This window comes from Benincasa hispida, chromosome 8 (assembly GCF_027475165.1).
Source record: "Benincasa hispida cultivar pf3 chromosome 8, pf3_genome.v1.1, whole genome shotgun sequence".
Classification (NCBI taxonomy): domain Eukaryota; kingdom Viridiplantae; phylum Streptophyta; class Magnoliopsida; order Cucurbitales; family Cucurbitaceae; genus Benincasa; species Benincasa hispida.
The window spans coordinates 60,089,418-60,111,930 of record NC_143485.1 but is presented as its reverse complement, the minus strand read 5'-3'; the positions used below and the strand labels follow the sequence as shown (position 1 = coordinate 60,111,930).

At 34.1% G+C, this 22,513-nt stretch overlaps 1 protein-coding gene and 1 non-coding gene across 3 annotated transcripts in view; both read left to right on the top strand.

Annotated features, from left to right (window-relative positions):
- The window catches only part of LOC120082679 (putative cyclic nucleotide-gated ion channel 20, chloroplastic), a 40,214-nt gene extending 24,322 nt beyond the window's left edge, over positions 1-15,892 (top strand). For both annotated transcript variants that reach the window (XM_039037949.2, XM_039037948.2), the window contains 7 exons: positions 2,716-2,976; positions 4,523-4,668; positions 5,591-5,668; positions 6,150-6,279; positions 12,758-13,010; positions 13,160-13,322; positions 15,521-15,892. In XM_039037949.2, coding sequence (XP_038893877.1) covers positions 2,716-2,976; positions 4,523-4,668; positions 5,591-5,668; positions 6,150-6,279; positions 12,758-13,010; positions 13,160-13,322; positions 15,521-15,626 — 1,137 coding nt within the window. In that variant the 3' untranslated portion in view covers positions 15,627-15,892. The remainder of the gene's footprint in view (positions 1-2,715; positions 2,977-4,522; positions 4,669-5,590; positions 5,669-6,149; positions 6,280-12,757; positions 13,011-13,159; positions 13,323-15,520) is intronic.
- Positions 15,893-19,609: 3,717 nt separating this feature from the next.
- TRNAV-GAC (transfer RNA valine (anticodon GAC)) lies at positions 19,610-19,680 on the top strand. The gene has a single exon. It is a non-coding gene; the product is annotated as a tRNA-Val (tRNA).
- Positions 19,681-22,513: the final 2,833 nt, after the last annotated feature.

The window sequence follows — 22,513 nt, the reverse complement described above, 5'->3', positions numbered from 1 at the left end:
ATACAATTGGTGGCAAATTTTTACTGTGATTTCTTGAAGCCAAATTTTCAATTTTCTTCCCACAGTTTCCAGTTAACGCAATTTGTGAGAGTACTTATAGGGAATATGTTGGGATTGGGAATAATAGTAGGATATTAGTAAGGGCATATAATTAACTAAGGATGACTTGGTTATAAATAGGAGAGTTGGGGATCTTGGAGGGGAATATTTTGAAAATTATCTAATGCGGGACTTGGAGAGAGAGATAACCTTCTCGAAAGGCTATTGGTATTGTAATTTCTCTTCGAAAATTGCAATATAGTTCTATTTTTTGTTTCGTGCATGGATGAAAATATACATCGATAAATCGAAGGGTTTGATATCGATATTAAATATCCATAGATATTTCCAACATCTTTTATTAGTGCTTGTAAAACATAAACATGTCATCTATTTAGTCCAATATGAACAAGAATACTAATAAAAATATCTATAAGTTAGTTTGGGAGTAAAAACAACTTAATTATTAATCTAAATAAGTTTTATAAAATTCGTGATTACAAAAATATTTGTTGATATCGATATTTTGTTGATCTATTAGTAAAATTGAAATGCCGATATTGATATCGACTCGATATTTTAATTCTTGGTTTCATGTTTTTGGAATCCTAACACAATCACATTGCATCTTTTATGCATCTTTAGAAGGTTCTCAAATGGTCTTCTATGGGCTGCTTTTTCTCCTTTGTTTCTGCTCTGCTGGATTTCGTGATTTTTCCTTAAAGAAGTTTTGTTTCGTTGGAGCCTTGTGGTTTCTTAATGCTGCTGTTCCCAGATCCTTAGTTTCTTAGCTCATTGTTTCTGATTTTCTTTTATTGGTTGCAATGCTCCTATTTAAATTTTTTGTTTTGTTTTGTTTTTTCAACTATTCTTCTTCTTGTCAATAGCTTCGGAGTTAGTCTCCTGAATATTTCCTTTTCATATTATCAATAAAATGTTGTTTATTTATTTTATATCCGTGAGACAGTCTGGGCTAGTTTACATGCACCTCGACTAATCTCATGGGACAACCTGCCTGACCTTACAACATTTGGGTGCTAAAGAAACCCATGGATTGAACCCTTGACCACTTGAGCCCTTTATCAAGGTCATGCCTCGATATTTAACATTAGGCCAACCCATGATGGTTAATGAAAAGTTGCCTATTGTTAAACAACCTTTTTCTTGGAGAAACTACCAATTTTTACATGTAAACTTTGTATCACCAATCAATCGTCATTAACTTTTCATTTCATTAATTTGAACTCTACATCTGAGACAAGTGTTGCGCTTTTGTTCACTTCCACTGCATACACTCACTTATTTGAACAAAAAGCAAGGTAAAGTCTCAGTTCTCTAATTTCTATGAAAATCAAGTATGGAATAAATCTGAATTCTAAAAGCAAGGTAAAGTTTCAATTCTATGGGTTTCTTTGACACCCAAATGTTGTAGGGTCAGGCAGACAGGTTGTCCCACGAGATTTGTCGAGGTACATATAAGTTAGCCCAGACAATCACGTATGTAAAATAAATAAATAAACAACTTTTTATTGATAATATGAAAAGGAAATATTCAGGAAACTAACTCAAAAACAATTGACAAGAAGAAGAGGAAAAAATACAAAACAAAACAAAAAGCTTAAACAGGAGCATTGCAGCCAAGAAAAATATAAAAGAAAATCAGAAACAATGAGCTAAGAAACTAAGGATCTAGGGACAGCAGCACTAAGACACCACAAGGCTCCAATGAAACAAAACTCCTTTAAGGAAAAATCCAAGCCGAAATCCGGCAGAGCAGAAACAAAGGAGAAAAAGCAGCCCATAGAAGACCATTTGAGAACCTTCTAAAGATGCATAAAAGATGCAATGTGATTGTATTAGGATCCCAATAACATGAAATCAAGAATTAAAATATCGACATTTCAATTTTATAGATATATCGACAAAATATGGAATAAATCTCCCAAGACCTAAAATTTTTAACAAAAAATACATTTTTCTTTAAGAAAACAGATATGAAACTTATCGTTAAGTGAATAAAAAGAGACTATTGCTCCAAGATTCTTTCTTTGAAGTCCCATCAATTTTTATGTCTCTTCATAATTCATTGGACACATGAAATTATTTGTTTGTTTTTGTTGTTGTTGTTGGTTTTTTTTTTTAAAAAAGAATGTTTTGTTAAATGAAAGCCTATTAGAAGCTAAAAATTGCAACACTTCTTCAAATTTAAGTTAATGATTGAAATACTTATGCAAATCTATAGTCCAATTTGATGTCATTGAGAATTCCTTGATGGACTTTCCCAAGTTCAAGTAAAATGGACTTTTCCCCTTATTATTTATGAGTATCTGATAGCTAGATTACACGGTTCCAATTGCAAAGGTACCCTAATCTCTCAACGGTTATGCTTTTGTTTAAATTCCTATTCAAAATATAGTTTGGTTTCAAACATATAGGCTTTGTTTTTTTGCATCCACCACACTTCTCTCTTCTTCTTTTGGTTTCATTTGGGTGGCCGGTGGTGATTGTACATGGTAAACTGGAAATGATCTAATAACCAGACACTTGTATTGGGATGATTGGAAACAAATATAGAGGAACGTTAATAACAAGAGATGGCATCATAATCTTTGAAAATTCCTTAAAATCTAATGATTATTCCTTTATGTCCTGAATAATTCTATGTTGCTATCCCAGGGGGTGAATCGATGTTTCCGAAAGGTCTGCGTTGACACTAAAAATCTGAGCTGCTTGGAATATATAGATTGTGGGCATGGGGATGAAGCTGGGAGTCTGATTCCAAATTCACAGAGGGATTCATGGATAAATAATGAGAATGCTTCAGCATGTTTTGCCAAAGAAGGTTTTGATTATGGAATCTACCTTCAGGCTGTAAATCTTACTACAGAAAATAGTATAATCACGAGATATACTTACTCATTATTTTGGGGATTCCAGGTATATCTCACTATATTTTGGCCTTGGAATTTTGACATTGATTATAATACTTTGAATTCTGTTTGATTCATCAATGAATAATGAACATATTCTCTTTGAATCTGACCTTATGAAATCATTCAGCATCTTGAAGTTGCAAGTCGTGGTGCCCATATCTTATTGAACAATGAACAGTGGGGGTTATCCAGATTTTATTTGCATTATTGATTTCCTTGTATATATAACCTGGCTTCATACATATTCCATATCTTCGTGCTCATTCGTACTCTATTATATGCCTTTAGATGATTGTAACTAGTTTAAAAAATTCCTTTGAAAAATGGGGATGTGCAACCCATTTGTTGATTGTCTTTAGTTTATTTGAATGTAACATGATAATGCACATGTTACGCTCCATGATATTAATTTATTTTCCTCTAGTTGTCTGTATATGGGTTGAACAGAGTACTTGCAAACGATAGGGATGCTCATGAGTTAACAGTGATTATGTAATATCTCTAGAGAGTTTAGGTGAAAGGACTTTTCCCCCCTCGTTTTTAATGGTGAGCAGGCTACTTGTTGGAGGTTAACGTAAATTTTAAATGTCACATCAGCATAATTAGTATTACCGCTTTAATTAAATCATTATATTGTAAGCTTTTCATTACTATAGTTATTGAAATGTTAAATTGGAAGTTTAGTGAACTTGCAAGATTGTTTGTTAATCCATGGACTTTCAATTATGTGTCAAATAGATCCTTGTTATATTCAACCTTTTTTAGAACTCACAGATTAGATATGAATTGAATTTCAGGTCTTACACCTGTTCCTCCCAAAATTTTCTGCTGGGAATCCGTGACTCTATTCTAAAATTTTAAACCACAGTTTCTAACAAGGACAGGGAATGAATCAGGGGTGGAGAGGGCATTTTTCATCCCTGCCTCACTATGTGGGAATTTTTATTTTGGTGCTTCTTGGTTCAGCCTTGCAGCACCCATGTCCTTTAGGATTTGACTGGACTTCAGTTTGGATTTGATACGAGCCTATTTGATAACTAGACTCCATAGCCCCAATAAATTTTCTGTCTTTTAGGTTTATTGTCTATTTTTTCTATTATTTCATATTTATGATCTCTATGCAAAAGTGTATTACATCATAAATTTCACAGCAAGCCTCTGGAAAGAGATACCTCAATTATTTACAGTCAAAGCTACTCTCCTTGACAAGCAATCTAGAAATATTTCCTTTCTCGATTATCAATAATCAAATGTACTCTTCTTGGCAAGTGATCTAGTGGTACTTCCTTTCTCCCCAATTCTATATCGTTTTTCATCAAAGGCCCCGAATCCTTGGACGATACCATTATTCACTATTCTCTATCTAACCATTGCCTCCTGTTGTCACCATGAGTTTATCCTGCTCAGCTGTATAAGATGAGCTAGCAATTAAGATTTATCAGCTAATGACTCGGGGGGGCTATATTTTAAATTCGAACCTTTTTAATGTAATCTTAAAAATGAATAAAGGTACGACCCCTTAACATTTGTGGTTTCAATTGTGTATGCAGCAAATCAGTACTCTGGCTGGGAACCAAGTCCCAAGCTATTATGTCTATGAAGTCCTTTTCACTATGGCTATTATTGGGCTTGGCCTATTGCTGTTTGCTCTTCTCATCGGGAACATGCAGAACTTTCTCCAGGCTCTTGGAAGAAGGTAAGAATTGGCTGTAAGGCTGTTTTTCTGAATATTTAGAATTATCAAGGAAGGATGTAAGAGTTCAAAGTTGGGTAGGATGGAAACAGTAAAAGTAAGTAGCCTAAACCTATGAAGGTTTGCACCTTGCTGGATTAAGTCAACAGCAATTACCGGATTTCATATAACTATCATATCAATCTCATATCACCTAAAACAATTAGTTAACTATATGATTATTGTCTCTATTGAATAGTAGAGAAGATGGCCAAGATAGATTTTTTTAATCATAAAAAACTTAAACATCAAAATGCTAAAAAGGGCTCAAGGAATCCTCATGGACGTTCAAGGAGGTTTAGAAATGGCCTCTAACTAGTATTAATTATTGAAGAAGAAGAATTATGAAAGATTTCCCCAATCTTGCCTCAAAGAAGCCATTTGAAGCCAAATTCATGAAATCGGAAAAGCCCCTGCACTTATATTCGAACGCTCTAAGTTCCTCTCAAGCCAGATATTACATGAAAATCCTTGTGGTGTTAGTTGTTTGCACTCCTAACAACTTAGGTGACATACGCAATTTGAGAGGAAAGATGAGAATGTCTCCTTTGGATCCTGCTGTTTGTACTCAAACTCATAATGACAGTTATTTATTAGTAAAATTCTTTTTATATTAGTATTGTAGAGTATACATACGTAGGAATAGAGATCAAACTTAATAGCCAACTTCTTGTGAATGAAACAGATAATGGATTTAAAAATAAGAAATCTTTAGCATTTATTTTTCTTTAGATTATCCATGTTTACTGTTCACAACCAAAGTCAGACTTCTCTCTCTCTCTCTCTCTTACCTCCAAATCTAAACTTCTTGCTTTTGCCTCGGGTATTAAGAACTTTACACATATTAGCAATTAACAGAACCAATTCTTTTTTTAATTCTTTCCAGGAGGTTAGAAATGTCACTAAGACGTCGTGATGTTGAGCAGTGGATGGAGCATCGTCGCTTACCACATAATTTAAGAAGGTGCAGTCACTTTATCATTTTAATAATTGAGGATGGTATATAATTCCTGTTGTAATAAATTCCTTGTCTTAATTAAATTATACAGTTTCCTACCTGGTCTTATTATTAATTAAGTTTCTAGGACACTTCTGCCTATTTAAAAAGTTAGATGCGTGGAGGGTTTTTTTTTTTTTTTGGTAGAAAATTTGACTATTCAATGTTTGAGTGAATTCGATATGCATTTTTTAACATGCCAAGTTTATTATTCTTATCCTGACTCAGAAAAATAGTCATTGTAATTATCTTAATGTTGCAACATGTTGCCTCCATTTCTGTTTTCTCAAGTATTGTGATCTCTTAAACGTTGATCAGATATTCCAGAGCCATGTGCACAAAAAACCCCTTGTGCTTGTGTGTGTGGTGGAAGTTAATTCTTCATGACTAATGAGTTATGATATCGCACATCCTAGCATTGTTTCAAATTGACCCTCATTTTTTATAGGCAAGTACGACAGGCTGAAAGATACAACTGGGCTTCTACAAGGGGCGTTAATGAAGAGAGGATTTTCGAAAATTTGCCTGAGGACCTACAAAGAAACATAAGACGACATCTCTTTAGATTTGTCAACAAGGTGGGTTTTTTTATATTTATTGATAACAAGAATATTATTTATCAATATAATTCTTTACTAAAATGTAAAAATCATTTAAAAGCTTAACTTGAACTTTACTTTTGAACTTCCAGAACTAAAAGTTAAAATTAATAGCAAATGATTAATTTAATCGCTGATATATTCTCAACAAAAGAAACCATTTATTAATTGGGAGAAGGCAACATCCCTCAAACGAAAAAAGTAGCAAGTTAGAAGAAAAAACTTCATCTATAATTACGGTCTAGTGAAAGAAGGAACATCCAAAGACTCAGCATTCTTAGATTTCAAAGAAAGCAAGTGCTTGGTATCGAAATACAAGTTCGTGCAAATTTCTTGTCTCATAGTAATAATGCTTTTCTTAAATCATGTATTCAATGCAAAAGGCCTGTAGCTGATTACTCATCCCCGACTAAGCCAAATAGTCCACTGCAAATTACATGATTTCTCTTCCAGTTTTTCTTGGTGAAAATATACTTCCAGAACTCTTATAAAACGTCATGAAAACTATCTCAAATGTATTCAGTAATGAAACACTGTGATAATTGTTGAAACTAAGGGACTTACGTGATTGTTTATAGTCCCAGGGGTATGATTGTAATTTATCTTACTCTAATTTTCTTTCCTTTTTTTGTATTAAGGCTTGTTGGAGCCTATAAATAAGAACCCTCGTATATCTTTCATATTATGTTAAAAATAATAAAAAGGAGACTCTATCGTGGTTTTTTCATTTTAGGATTTTCCACATAAAACTTGTGTCTTCTATTTCTATCTTTTAACACGGTATTAGAGCATGGTGATGAAACCCAAGTTGTTGTCGGCGAAAACCAATTGGTGCAAGATAACATTAGGTCTTCACCACCCTTGCTTTTGCCACCGCCACTTATGGAACCTCCAACCGTAGTCGTCGCCACTGCTATCCAAGCCGCCGTTGACTGGTATCTTCAATCCCTGCATATATGTCCACCGCAGCATCCGATTGGAAACCCTAGTGCGGCCGCTTTCTTCCCCAATGCCGCCGTTGTTGATTTTGGTGTTGCCACCGGTAGCCGCTTCATCCATTCGCCGGAATCTGAAGCCGTTGCTGTTGAGTCTTCCACCCACCACAGAGGCAAGTCATCAACCGCATATGATGTACCGACTACGAGCTACGGTCCAACTCCTAAACAGCCGCCAGCCGCATACCTGCCGCCACTGGGATTTCTTTTTCCTGCGCCGCAGAGCTATGAACACCAAGGATCAATGGGTCTATCTCCGATAATGGTTCAACAACAGTTGGCTAATCTTCAAGCGAGTTTTCAACAACAAATTGTTGTTGTTGGGGTAGCCTTAGGCACTTCCACAAACTTAAATTCAAGTGTATTGAATTCAGACGTTCCTTCCGGTCTACCTATGTATCCAGAGAATCCGGTGACCTCTTTCCCTGCCTTAACTACTGCAAACTATTTGTCTGGATCTATGGGAAATTCCATAGGCTTAATTGCAGGAGAAAAGTTAAATGACTAGAATTATTTCTCCTGGTCATAGTCCATTAAAATGGCTCTTGAGGGTCGTCACAGGTTTGGGTATCAAACTAGTGAGATACCTAGACCAGGGGACCCTCAAGAGCGCATTTGGAAAGGAGAAGACTCCTTGCTACGATCACTGCTGATTCATAGTATGGAGCCTCAGATAGGGAAATCATTGTTGTATGCTGCAACTGCTCGAGATATCTGGGATGCAGTTCAGAAATTATATTCTAAGATGCAGAATGCATCTCGTCTTTACACTCTGCGTAAACAAGTTCACGAGTGCAAATAGGAGACGATGGATGTCACTTCGTACTTTAATAAACTGTCCCTAATCTGGCAGGAGATGGACTTGTGTCGTGAAATTATCTAGGATTGTCCTTGTGGGGGTGTTCAGTATTCCAAAATTGAGGAAGTAGATCGTGTATGATTTCCTTGTTGGTTTGAACTCCAAATTCGATGCAGTATGAGATCGTATACTGGGACAAAGACCTATACCCTCTCTTATGGAAATGTGTTATGAGGTTCGCCTTGAGGAAGACAGATCCTGTGCCATGAGCATCACAATCGTGTCTGTTACTGATACAGCTGCTTTTAGTGCAAAATTATCTAGTAATGATGGTGACAAGCAAGATGGGAAATAGACTCCAGTGTGTAACATTGCAAGAAACCCTGGCATGCAAAGGAATGGTGCTGGAAATTTCATGGTAGACCATCGAATGGTAGACGACGCCATCCGAATGACAAGCCCAATCATGGTCGGGCTCTTGTGAGTGAATCTGCAAGTACTTCTCAGCTACAACCTCAGATCAATTGTCAATATGACTATGCTATCTCTTCCCTTGGAGCAATAGCTCAATCAGGTACATCACAATCCTTAAATCTCCCAAGTATAAATGACAATAAACAATGGAACTTGATTCAAGGGCTACAGATCATTTAATTGGGTTTTCTGATAACTTTTTATCGTATCTTCTGTGTGCTGGTAATGTAAAGATCAAAATTGCAGATGGGTCTTTTGCTCCTATTACGGGCAAGGATCATATTTCTCCCTTCTATGGTTTAACTTTACAGAATGTGTTGCATGTACCTAAAATATCTTACAATCTCTCATCTATTAGTAAGATAACCAGAGATCTCAATTGTCAAGTTGCCTTCTCACTGGATAATATTTTCTTTTAGGACTTGAGCTCGGGGAGAATGATTGATGCTGCCCAGCACAATAGGGGACTACTTCTTTGATGGTGATGCTTCTTCTAGGAACAACTACAGGACTAGTTTGTTTTCTTATTTTTCAACTTTAGAAAAAGATTGTATGTTGTGGCATTTTCGTCTTGGTCATCCAAATTTCCAATATATGAAATTTTTATTTCCTCATTTATTCAATAAAGTTGATGTCTCTTCTTTGTCTTGTGATGTGTGCATTCGTGCATAATAACATAGGACCTTTCTTTCTCAACCTTACAAACCTTCTCAGCCCTTTACTCTTATTCATAGTGATGTCTAGGGCCCTCTAGTATTACCACTTCTTCAGAAAAGCGGTGGTTTGTGACCTTTATCGATGATCATACCCGTCTTATGTGGGTCTTTCTACTCACTGAAAAATCAGAGGTTTCTTCAATATTTCAACAACCACTATTGAGACTTAGTTCAATACCAAAATTGCTATTCTTCGAAGTGACAATGGTCATGAATTTCTCAATAATACCCTTCATGAATTTTTATCTTCTAAAGGCATCATTCATCAAAGTTCGTGTTCCTATACCCCTCAACAGAATGGGGTGTAGGGATGGCAAAATTCCCCGCGGGGTCGGGTCCCCGCAGGTCCCCAACTCGATCGGGGCAGGGAATCCCTAGTTTGACCCGGTATGGGGGTCAAACCGGGGATTTAAATCGGGTCCCCGATCGGGAAGGGGTCCCCTTTTTTTAATTATTAACATATATAATATAATAATAATAATAATAATAATAATAATAATTAGAAGAAAAAAACTAAAACAGTAGCTATAAAAACTACTTTTAGCTGTAATTTTTTTTTCTAATTTTAATTATTATATATGTGTATATATATAAACTACTAAAATAGTAGCTTCAAGCTACTATTTCTGTTTTTTTTTTAAAAAAAAATAAATTAATTTTCTAATGTAATAAATTTTATAATGAAAAAACATTAAAATACTTTTTTAATTGTTAATTTAAACAAATATATGTAACAATAATACTAATTTATTATATAAAATTTATAATTTCAATATAAATATTAATTTTAGTTAATTTTAAATAATAAAATAAAAAGCGGGGACCCGAATCCCCGACCTCGACCCCAACCCCCCAAAACAAGGAATGGAGTAGGGACGGGGATGGGGAGTGTATCCCCGGCCTGGCCCGACCCCGTTGCCATCCCCAATGGGGTGGCTTAAAGGAAAATTTGTCATCTTCTCGAGGTTGCTCAGTCTCTCATGCTGTCTATTTCTCTTCCATCTTATTTGTGGGGAGATGTAGTTCTTACTGCAACTCATCTTATTTGTGGGGAGATGTAGTTCCGCTGGTTTTGGTCCATGAATCTGAACCGACATAAGCTCAAGGTACTATTGAATGTGTCCCTGACAATAACAACTTGTGTGTTGAGGATGATATTGTTGGTATAACTGAGAATGATAGGACTGATGTCTTAGTTCCATAAAATATCAGGGTAGCTGATAGTGATGAGATTACAACAGGAACATAAGAGAGTGAGACTCTATCTCAAACTGAAAGATGTGATCAAAATCCTACTACAAGTGGGATAGCAGATGAGAAGTCAGGCAAAACTGGGGATCATGATGTTTTTCTTGACATGCCTATTGCCTTGAGAAAGGTGCACCAAGTATCCTATATAACTTTCTATCTTACAGTAATATGTCTTCTGAGTTCGGGGCTTTCACTGTCAATCTTGACACAACGACAATGCCAAAAAAACATACAGATAGTTATGGAAATTCCTGAGTGGAAGACTGCCGTTATGGAAGAAATGAGAGCTCTTGAAAAAAATAATATGTGGGACCTTGTTGCTTTCCCAAAATGGCACAAAAGAGTCGGGTGCAAGTGGGTATTTACTCTGAAGTATAAATTTGATGGAACTCTAGACAGGTACAAGGTCAGACTTGTAGCGAAAGGGTTTACTCGAACCTATGGGGTAGACTATTCAGAAACTCTCTCTAGTAGTGAAGTTAAACACGATTCAGGTTCCTCTGTTGCAGTAAATAAAGATTGGTCTCTCCACCAACTTGATGTGAAAAATGCTTTTCTAAATGGTGAATTAGAAAAAGAGGTGTATATGAGCCCTCCTCCAGGTTTTGAAGCTCAGTTTGATCATGCTAACTTAAAAAGTCTTTGTATGGTTTGAAAGAATCCCCAAGAGCTTGGTTTGACAGGTTTACTACCTTTATTAAGTCCCAAGGGTTCACTCATGGACACTGATCATACATTGTTCACAAAAAGGTTAGTGTCTGAAAAATTGTTGTCCTAATCGTATATGTGGATGATATTGTCTTGTCAGGAGATGATATTGTTGAGATCACCAGACTGAAAAAGAAAATGGTAGACAAGTTTGAAATTAAAGACCTCGGAAAACTAAAGTATTTCTTTGGAATGGAAGTGGCCAAATCAAGAGAAGGGATTTCTGTCTCACAACGAAAATACACTCTTGACCTTTCAAAGGAAACAGGTATGACTAGATGTATGCTGACACTCATATAGAATTCAATGCTAAACAGGGAGATTCTGTTAACAAAGTTCCCGTTGATAAAGAGAGGTATCGGGGTCTAGTGGGAAAGCTAATTTACTTATCACATACCAGACCAGACATTTCCTATGATGTTAACGTAGTCAGTCAATTTATGCAAGCACCTTATGAACATATGGAAGCTAATTGAATTCTAAGATATTTGAAAAGCATTCCTGGTAAAGGTCTAATGTTCAGAAAAACCGACAGAAAATGCATTGTGGCCTATACCAACTCTAACTATGCAGGATCAGTTATTGACAGAAAGTCTACCTCGGGATACTGTACCTTTGTGTGGGGTAACCTGGTCACTTGGAGAAGTAAGAAGCAAAGTGTTGTTGCTAGAAGCAGTGCTGAGGCTAAATATAGAGCTATGAGTTTGGGAATCTGTGAAGAAATTTAGTTGAAGAAAGTATTGTCTCATCTTCATCAAGATGGTGCTTACCGATGAAACTCTATTATGATAATAAAGCAGCTATAAGCATAGTCAATAATCCAATACAACATGATCGTACGAAACATTTGGAGATTGACAGACACTTCATAAAAGAGAAACTGGACAATGGCAGTATCTGTACTCTATATATTCCATCAAATCAACAAGTTGTTGATGTTCTAACTAAAGGATTACTCAGACAAAAATTTGACTCGTATTAGAAAGTTGGGTCTGATTTACATTTACACCCAAACTTGAGGGGGAGTGTTGAAACTAAGGAACTTAGGTGTTTGTTTATAATCCTGGGGGTATGATAGTAAGTTACCTTACCCTAATTTTCTTTCCTTTTTTTGTATTAAGGCTTGTTGGAGCCTATAAATAAGAATCCTCGTGTATCTTTCATATTATGTTAAAAATAATAAAAAGGAGACTCTCTATCATGGTTTTTTCTCCCTATTTTAGGGTTTTCCACATAAATCTGTGTCTTCTATTTCTATCTTTTAACAGGAATCATAGGAGGTAGGGGTGAGAATAACTTCTACATGATTTCTCTTCCAGCTTTTTCTTAGACAATATCTTGTTTTTAATCCACACGAACAGTTGATACCCAGTTTTTTACATTCAAATACTATTTCACATGTTGCATATTTGTTGTCTATCGAAACTTCATTGGCACCGGGAATATTAATACTATAATGGACTGCAGATTTGAACTGATATGACAATGTACTTTTTGTGGTAAATTTGACTCAGGTTCGCATTTTTGCACTGATGGACTATGAGCCTATTTTAGATGCAATACGTGAGAGATTGCGACAAAAGACATACATAGAAGGAAGTGAGGTTTTTTCTGCAGGAGATATCATTGAGAAGATGGTTTTCATCGTACGGGGGAAAATGGAGAGCCGTGTAGATGGAAATGGGATTGTGGTTCCCTTATCTGAAGGAGATGTCTGCGGTGAGGAACTTCTAACATGGTGTCTTGAGCATTCCTCCATAAACAAAGGTATTTGTACTCTCAATGCCTGTTTCAAGCTTGCATTGATGGGCCTGTTCTCATAGTCATAGTTTTCAACTTTCAATTGCTTCATTGTAAGAGGTTTAAGATCGAAGGCGATAGGCACAGTTTTACTGAAATATATGATTTACTTACAGATATGAAGCGGCATCAAGTTCCAGCACCAAGATTGGTCAGCAACCGGACAGTAAAATGCTTAAGTAATGTTGAAGCGTTTTCTCTCCGGGCTGCAGACCTCGAAGAAGTGACTAGTATGTTTTCCAGATTCTTGCGAAATCCACGTGTTCAAGGAGCCATAAGGTAATCTCTATAAATTTCAGGTTTTTTGAGTATCTACTTTTAGTAACTGACTTTTGTTTGGATAGGCTTCAAATGTTCCTCGTTTTTGTTCCCATCCAATAATCTTCTCCAGACAATTATTCCTTGTTTATTTGTTTTATTTGTTCGATTAGTTTTCTGTCTCTTAAGGTTGTGTGTGCCTCACTCATTAAGTCGAACCTTACAAATTGTCCCAAATATGATTATGAGCCATAGGCTCTGCATTAAATCATCCGATTCAATTGTTAAGCCTCAAACTCAAAACCTTAATGTGGAAAATGTTTTACAGCAGCGAGCTGAATTTTCAAGTGCCTTTACTCCGAATGTGAAAATAATTTAATCTGAAAATGGTGAAGCCTAAAGGAGATAAAAGGAGAATTCTCTCCAAGAATTAAGATTGTTGATCTTTTATTAGAATGAATTACAAAAGGGGAAGATTTCTATTTATAAAGTTTTATTACAAGTGGGGGTAAAAAGGGAATTAACCTAGAATATTACCTCCAATTAATTCTATTCTTCTCACATCATTCTACCTCTCCGAAAAAAAGAAAAAAAAAATTTGTCCTCGAGTTTTAAAAAGAAAAAATTTATGAAGTAAACAAGGAATGAAATGAACTTGTTCAACGGAGTGTGACCAAACCGACCTCCTACATTTTGAACAAAAATATTATGATCAAAGGGATAAATTCAAGAAAAAAATCCAATATACCATCAAAAGATAAACTTTTCCATCGGCCATAAACCCAAAAAAGATGTTTCCTTTAAGCTCATTCAAAGTCATATTCAAAGTACCAATCATTAAAAAATCACCTTCTAAAGAGAATTGTTCAAGAATCACGTCTTCTTTATTATTTGCTTCAAGTTCTTCGACAATTTGGTGATCCATTTCCACCGCAATCAATGCGTCGTTGTTCTTGTCTGATTCTTGCTCGGCATTCGATACTTCTCTTCCATCTTTTTCATTGAATTTTTGTTCTTCACTTGTGACTATTTCCAAATCAACCTCTTTAAATTCTTGTTTTTCTTCAATTTTATCTTCAAGATTTTCTATTTTAAAATTTTCCAATTGTGATTCTTTTGTTTTTTCTTTGGTATATGAAATCAATCTATTCTTGAACTCTTGCAAATGAATTGATAGTTGATCATATGTTAAGTCATTTTCCCTAATGAACGTCGGATTTCTTTTGTTGTTTTCTTTATTTGCTCCAATGCTATGGGATCAAAGCAATCATTTTGTTGGATTCTTGGATATGCCTCAATCTCGTGTAGTGGGTATAGGACTCATCCATTAGTTTTTTGAATCAACCTTTCTTGATCATGTTTCTTTACCAAAAGAATAATTTTGAGTCTTAAACATTCTTCTTGGGTTGTAAAAATCCATTCTTGATGATTCTTTAATTCATCTAACTCCCAATCTTTACGTTGATTTCTTGGAAAATGTGTTTGATTGGATCGTTGGGCCCTTTTTCAATATTGTTGCCTTCTTATTCCGCCCCAAACTGCCTTAGAAACATCATCAGAGTCACTAGAATCACTAGCATCAAATTTCCAATGTGGATAACGATAGGTTCTTTGAGAAAATCGAGCATGGACAAAATTAGTATATTGGAATTTTTCTTCTGAATCACTTGAGTCAGAATTTCAGCGTTGTTTTCGGAAGTAAATTTGATTTTCTTGCATATACCTACGGCTGATTTTTTTTCTTGGACGTCCTCCTTGATCGATAATAGTCCATTCTTGTAAAATCTTAATAAATCTTCGGTTCTTGGAATTTCAAGGGGTTCTCCTTAATTAGATGTGTGTTGTTTGGCACAAGCACAACTCATGAAGCTACCTCTTGTGGTTGACGTTGCCAAGAGTTTCCCGGTCTTCTACTGGTGGCAATCAACATTGGTCATCTATCTGATACCAAATTGATGTAGCCTAAAGGAGATGAAATTTTTTTTTTCCAAAAATCAAGATTGTTGATCTTTTATTAGAATAAATAATGTGTTCATACAAGAGGGAGGTTCCTATTTATAGAATTTTATTAGAGGTGGGGTAAAAAGGGAATTAACCTAGAATATTACCTAATTACCCAATTAACCCCTATTCTTCTTACATCAGAAAGACAACGTATGTTTAAGAAGTCGACCTCATTCACAGATTCCGATTGTACGACCTAACATGAAATTTGGCAGGTACGAATCACCCTACTGGAGGTACCTAGCGGCAATGCGTATTCAAGTAGCTTGGAGATACAGAAAAAGGCGTCTATCTCGAGTTCAAACCTCTCAATCTAACTAATTCCTCGACAAGGGAGACTCTTTTTGGGGGAAGATAAGTATTGTCTTATACATCGGTCAACTTGAGTTCCAATTGACCTTTTCAATGTGGTAATTTTATTAGTCATTTTTTTTTGTATCTATTAATCCTATAACATTTTTAAGCAACTACATATGGTAAAGTTAATAGGAGCTCCTACACACCGGTGCTAAAGCAAGTATTGTTCTTTAAAGAATATGTAATTATAAATGTGCAGAAGTTCAGTACCAGTACTATTTCTTGTCTAATTCCAAAAGTATATTTTTCTTTTATTCATAGAAAATAGAAACTTAGAAGTGCTTTTAAGTGCTTTGTGTCAAGCGACGGTGTAAGATTGGGTTCTTTTTGCCTCAATTACTTGACTAAGTACTTCGTAAACCCAAACATGTGAGTGAGTGATTTGTTGTTGAACATTTTTTACCAAAATGTTTATAATTAATGGGAGATTTTTTTACTTAGAACTTTAATTTGTCAATTAACAGTTTTCCTTTTCCTTTTCTTTTGTTTACAATTGTATAGCCCTGTTGCAATTTTGTAGCTCTCAAATGTTTTTCTTCAAGGATTCGTATTCTTACTTGGATTTCATTTTCATCTAATGCTTCTCTGGACATTATTTTGCAATAGCAATGAGACTCGTTATTGAAGGACAGGTATAAAAGCCAAACACTTATCATGCCCATCCACGAACTTTTAACCGGTATACTTTAATTTTCGAGATGTGTAAGCAGTTTCTTCGTGCTAAATGAAGCTAAATCTATGAAATTAACCTGCGTGGTACAAAACCATACATTACTGCTCGACTGTAGGTGCTAAATGTCAAACTTTTCCTTCTCACAGAAAAAAGATGGTAAAAAATTTTCTTATGGACAGCAAGTTCAAAATGATTTTTGAAATACTTAAACTGGTATTTTCAAGTAAAAATAGGATTGATGTAATAAATAGAAAGTTTTAAAGTTTCATTTGAAAAAATAACAAAAAAATTTCAAAATCGTAAAAATGGCAAAACAATTTTTAAAATTAAAAAAAATACTAATTAGCTAATATTCAAATTACCCTCACTTCTAAATTTGATAAAATCATACGTACATCGTATTATCATGCAAATACACTATAATATTGTGTTACATTTAAATCAGACGTCTTTAAACACCTTTTGTTAGATAGTAGCCAAAATTACCACCAAACTTCAAAACAATCCTTAATTTAATTGAAGTCAATCATATCATAGAAAAATCAAAATTTTAACAAAAACCTACAAAAAAATATATATTCTTAATACTCACCTAAACTTCCGCTTACGACCACACGATGACAGTAGTGACGGTGTCTGGTAAATAGCGGTGGTAAAAGATCTGAAAAGTGAGAGAGGAAATGAGAAAATGAGAGTGAATGAGATAGGAAGATCTATGACACTTATCAAAATAACTTCCACAACGGGAACGGTCTCAACAAAAACAACAGCGTGACGTAGTCGATGACGTGTGGTGGACTATAATCGAGCAGAATGACAGGGAAGTTGCTCTTTATGCGAAGGAGGGAAATAAGGCCGCGGCTCGCGAGGAGAAGTGGGGAGGGGGGAGGGCTTTGTGTTGCTGTTAGACATCTAGGATGTTTTTTTCTCCATTTTTTAAAATTTTCTTTTATTTTTTGTATGTTATTTTAACCTAAAAAACTTATCTAAATATGTTTATATATAATAATAAAAATAATTAAAAAGTTTTTCTTTTTCATCCTAAGTTCCAAATATATCAATGTCTTCTCGTATATTTTATAAGATAATCTTTTCCAATAAACTCAATTTTGATTCTAAAAAATCTAAAATTAAAATAAATACATTAAACTTCCAAAATTATGAAACTTACCTTCAAAATTTTAAAAACTAAAATATTTTAATTTAATCTATTATAAATTTAATTTATTAAATCTTTGACATCTATTAAGGTCAAATTAATCCAAATTTGATTTTATCAGACCCACACTTATTCCGAAAATAAATAAGAAATACAAAATTCATAATTAAATTTGAATTGATTGAAAATAGCTATTGTTGAAACGTTGGAGATGTTACATAAAACCTCATAACTTTACATTATAATTACACTATATGTGTAAAGGTAAATTAGTTAAATCTAGTAACCTTATATTACTATTACACTGTATTTATAAATATATATTAGCTAATTACCCAATCATAATATTAGTAGAGTTTTAGGAAGATGCATACTATATGATACATCATGCATGTGCATACTTCAGGAATAACCTGAATTTTAGATATAACATTTATATTTAAATATGATGTATTAATTTATCGTGGGATTTTAAATCTATATGACATACAATATGCAACATATAAATCATATAATTTAACCATACATCACGTGCACATTAAACTATATAAAATGCATAAATTAAATAGACCGATATTTCGCACCCTAATAACATAATTAAATTAATATAATCAAATTATATGTGATGTCTCCGGCAGCCTTGCTAGGATCTCCATATTGAATAATTTGTTTATAGCGTTATAATTAGGAATCATGAAAAATTATGGTTAAAACCCTTATAACTTCACACTACAACTACAACTATATGTGTATATATTAGTTAAATCTCATAACTTCATATTAATATAATATGAAATAAAACATGATAAAAATACGAACGAATACATTGGAAAAAGATGAAAATAAATAAATAACCATATGTATAAATAAATGAAAAAAAAAGATTTAAATAAACATTGAATCTTGTAATGAAAAGAAGAAAAAAACTAGTTAGATAAAACTAAATCTACAAAGAAAAGAGAACATAAGAGATATTGTTGATATTTGGGGAGAAAAGTCGAGATGGACGATTTGTTTAAATGAAAAAAATATATTAGTTAAAACTCGGAGAGATATTCGAAGAGAGATATTACATTTTGCCCTTGTTGATTGAGAATCGTATCCGTGGCTACTGCAGTTTTATCGGTCTGCCTGTCCCCAATAATTAATTCTCGCTGACCACGTCCGATAGGAATCATCGAATCAATAGCAATAAGTCCTGTTTGAAGAGGCTCGTATACAGAACGTCTCGAAATAATACCAGGAGCGGGGGATTCAATTAACCAAGAGTCAGAAGATGAAATTTCACCTCGGCCATCAATAGGTTTAGCCAGGGCATTTATAACACGACCTAAATAAGCCCCGCTTACTGGTATCTGAGCAATTCTTCCCGTTGCTTTTACAAAACTTCCCTCCTATATCAGCAAACCATCACCCATTAATACAACACCAACATTATTTGATTCTAAATTTAGAGCTATGCCTATAGTACCCTCTTCAAATTCTACTAATTCACCTGCCATTACTTCATCAAGACCATAAATACGAGCAATGTCGTTGTATTTTTCGATATATCATTATGGATTGCATTAGTCTTTCTGGTGGGTTTCCTTAATTCTCTTATCTCTTGAACCTCTTCGTTCTCGATACAAAAATGAAACGACCCTCCCCTAATTCTTTCGAATCGTGAGACACATTAAAATGCAATATAAGTCCTAAAAATGAAAATTTCAAATAAAGAAATTAGAGGGAGGGGTCTCTTGCTTGTTTTGTCAAAATTTAATATATCTCACATAATTTACATAAAAAGAATATATCTTAAAGTATATAATAATACTTAGATATTGATAATAGAGAAACTATATATTATATATAATTATATAGAAAAAAAATAGATAATTATCTTAATTTCATTATAAAGATTAATTAAAAAAATTAGAAAAAGAAATAGTATAGTATAAAATATCCTTTATATACCTTTATATAAAATATATTATATAATATATATATAATTGGTTAAATCTATATATAAATTAGATAAAAATAGCCTAGTATACTCTAACCTAGTATTAATAGCCTAGTATAATAAGCTAGCTCTGCACTGATGTATACTATACATTGTAGATAAAAAAAAATGCGGATATAGTTGAATGGTAAAATTTCTCCTTGACAAGGAGAAGATGCGGGTTCGATTCCTGCTATCTGCCGAGGATGAGGATAATGGGTTAATGTTTTTCATTTAATAGGATAAATTATATAGTTGACCGTGATAGTATAGTGGTTCTATCCTCCCCTTCTTTTCCACCCATCTGGAAAGAAAAAAAGCTAATATTAATAGTTACCAAGATCAAACCTCAATTTTTTAGACACAAAAATTTTGCGGAGACAGGATTTGAACCCGTGACTTCAAGGTTATAATCTATAATCTAATTTGAAAACACTTCTTTTTCCAGTTTTTCATTTTTTTTTTCGAGTTCTTTTATGAAAATGAGTTCAAAAAACGAATGTTGTCTTCGGGGAGAACCAAAAGGCAGTTCAGCTTCCATTCCCCAAACTGTTAAAAAATAAAAATCATTTTCATTTTTTTTCCTTTCGTTTTTCTTGAATCTTTATTAGGGGATTGTAACCTAGATGTGTGCCACGGTTTCAAACGAAAAGGAAATAAGATCTTTATTTGAATACCGTTCGTTAACCAATTTTTTGGAAATTCTTTTTCTAATAATTGAACACCATTATAGGTGCACTTTACATGCATTTCTTTATTCCAATTTTGAAAATCCTCGGACCATTCAGGAAATTGAAATAATAGCATACGGATAAGATTTTTAGCTATTATCAATGAAGGTAAGATAATATATTTTCTAAGAATTGATTGAGTTACTAAAAAAAAATCTCTTATTAATTGAGCAAATAGAATGTTATCCCAGGCTTCTACTATTTCTATACGTTCGTTTTCCTCTCTTTTCTGGTTTTCTCTTATGTACGCCTCTCTTTGCTGCTTTTCGCTTGTCTTTTCTTCTTTATTATCCGAAATTGTCAATTATGTGTTTGTCCATATTCAAGGTCTAAAAAGTCTTTTCGTTAAGCCAGGAATAGGAATATCAAAAGAAAAAAAAAGGATTTGTCTAGTCTGTCAACAAAAAGATAAGAATGTACATTTGCTTGAAACAGTTTCAAAGTAACTGTTTTACGTCGTTGAGCACGCATAGAGCCTTTGATTATGTCTCGACGAAAATCCGATTGTTGGGAATACCGTATCAAAGCAACTTCGTCTGTTTGATCAGGATTATTAGTATCTTTGGTATTAATATAAGTATCGCTAGTATTAGTATAAGTATCGCTAGTATTAGTATAAGTATCTTTGGTATTAGTATAAGTATCGCTAGTTTCTATATCATAAGAAAAAATTACGACACGTTTGGCTTTTCTTGAACGAATTTCATGATCTTCCGCCAGACTTTCCTCGTTTTCTCCTTCCTCTTGTTCTAACTCGTCGATTAATGTGTATGACTATCGAAGAACTTTTTTACTGATTTCTCTTATTCTAATCGAGTTTTGACGACTTGTTTTAGCATTGTAAGGAGTTATAACTGCATCGAATAAAAAGTTTAAAGATTTTATTCGATCTTCTGACTCAATTTTATCTTCAATTTGTGGGTAATTAGTATTAAGAAAGATAGCATGAATCTTATTTGTCCAAACGTTCTCACTATAATTTTTTCTAGAAGTTTCATTTATAATTGAGAATGAAAAAACAAAATGGATTCATCTGCGGTAAGGTCCGCTCAACAACGGATCAAGAAATGCCTTGAGAAAGGGTAGATGTATAGACCTTTCAACGAGATAGTGCTTTTTCAACTCTCTCAAAATGGAATCTATTCCAAACATATATGCCATGGTTCCTTACTTCGACAGGGTACAAATATCTAAATTTTCTATTTTTAGATACTTTTTCAGACCTATTGCCGATACTAAGTAACAGCCAAAAATTTGTATCCATTTTTAATGATATTATGCATGGATCAGGTATATCATGGCGAATTCTTCAGAAAAAATTGTGTCTTCCACAATGGAATCTGATAAGTGAGATTTCGATTAAGTGTTTACATAATCTTCTTCTGTCCAAAGAAATGATTCATCGAAATAATGAGTCACCATCGATATCGACACATCTAAGATCGCCAAATGTTCGGAGGGTCAATCCTTTTTCCTTCTTCTTGTTGTTGTATATCTCGTTCGTACACATCTTCTCTTTGTTTCTTGAGCCTATAGTGAGTTATAGACAAAGTTCGAAAAGGTCAAATCTTTGATGATTCTATCATACATGATTGAGTTGCGAAAACTTCTGGATAGGTATCCCACATCTGAACTGAATTCTTTCTGGTTAAAGAATCTCTTTCTAGTTGCTCTGGAACAATTAGGAGATTCTTTAGAAGAAATATGGGGTTCTGCTTCTGGTGACAACTGCTATAGGGTGGCGGTCCCGCTTATGGGGTCAAATCAATACGTTCGAAGAAGAAAGATTGGAATATCAATCTCATTGATCTCATAAGTATCATACCAAATCCCATCAATCGAATCGCTTTTTCGAGAAATACGAGACATCTAAGTCATACAAGTAAAGAGATATATTCATTGATAAGAAAAAGAAAAAATGTGAACAGTGATTGGGATTGGATTGATGATAAAATAGGATCCTAGATCTCGAACAGTGATTCGATTGATGATAAAGAAAGAGAATTCTTGGTTCAGTTCTCTACCTTAACGACAGAAAAAAGGATTGATCAAATTCTATTGAGTCTGACTCATAGTGATCATTTATCAAAGAATGACTCTGGTTATCAAATGATTGAACAACCGGGATTAATTTACTTACGATACTTAGTTGACATTCATAAAAAGTATCTAATGAATTATGAGTTCAATACATCCTGTTTAGCAGAAAGATGGACATTCCTTGCTCATTATCAGACAATCACTTATTCACAAACCTCGTGTGGGGCTAATAGTTTTCATTTCCCATCTTATAGAAAACCCTTT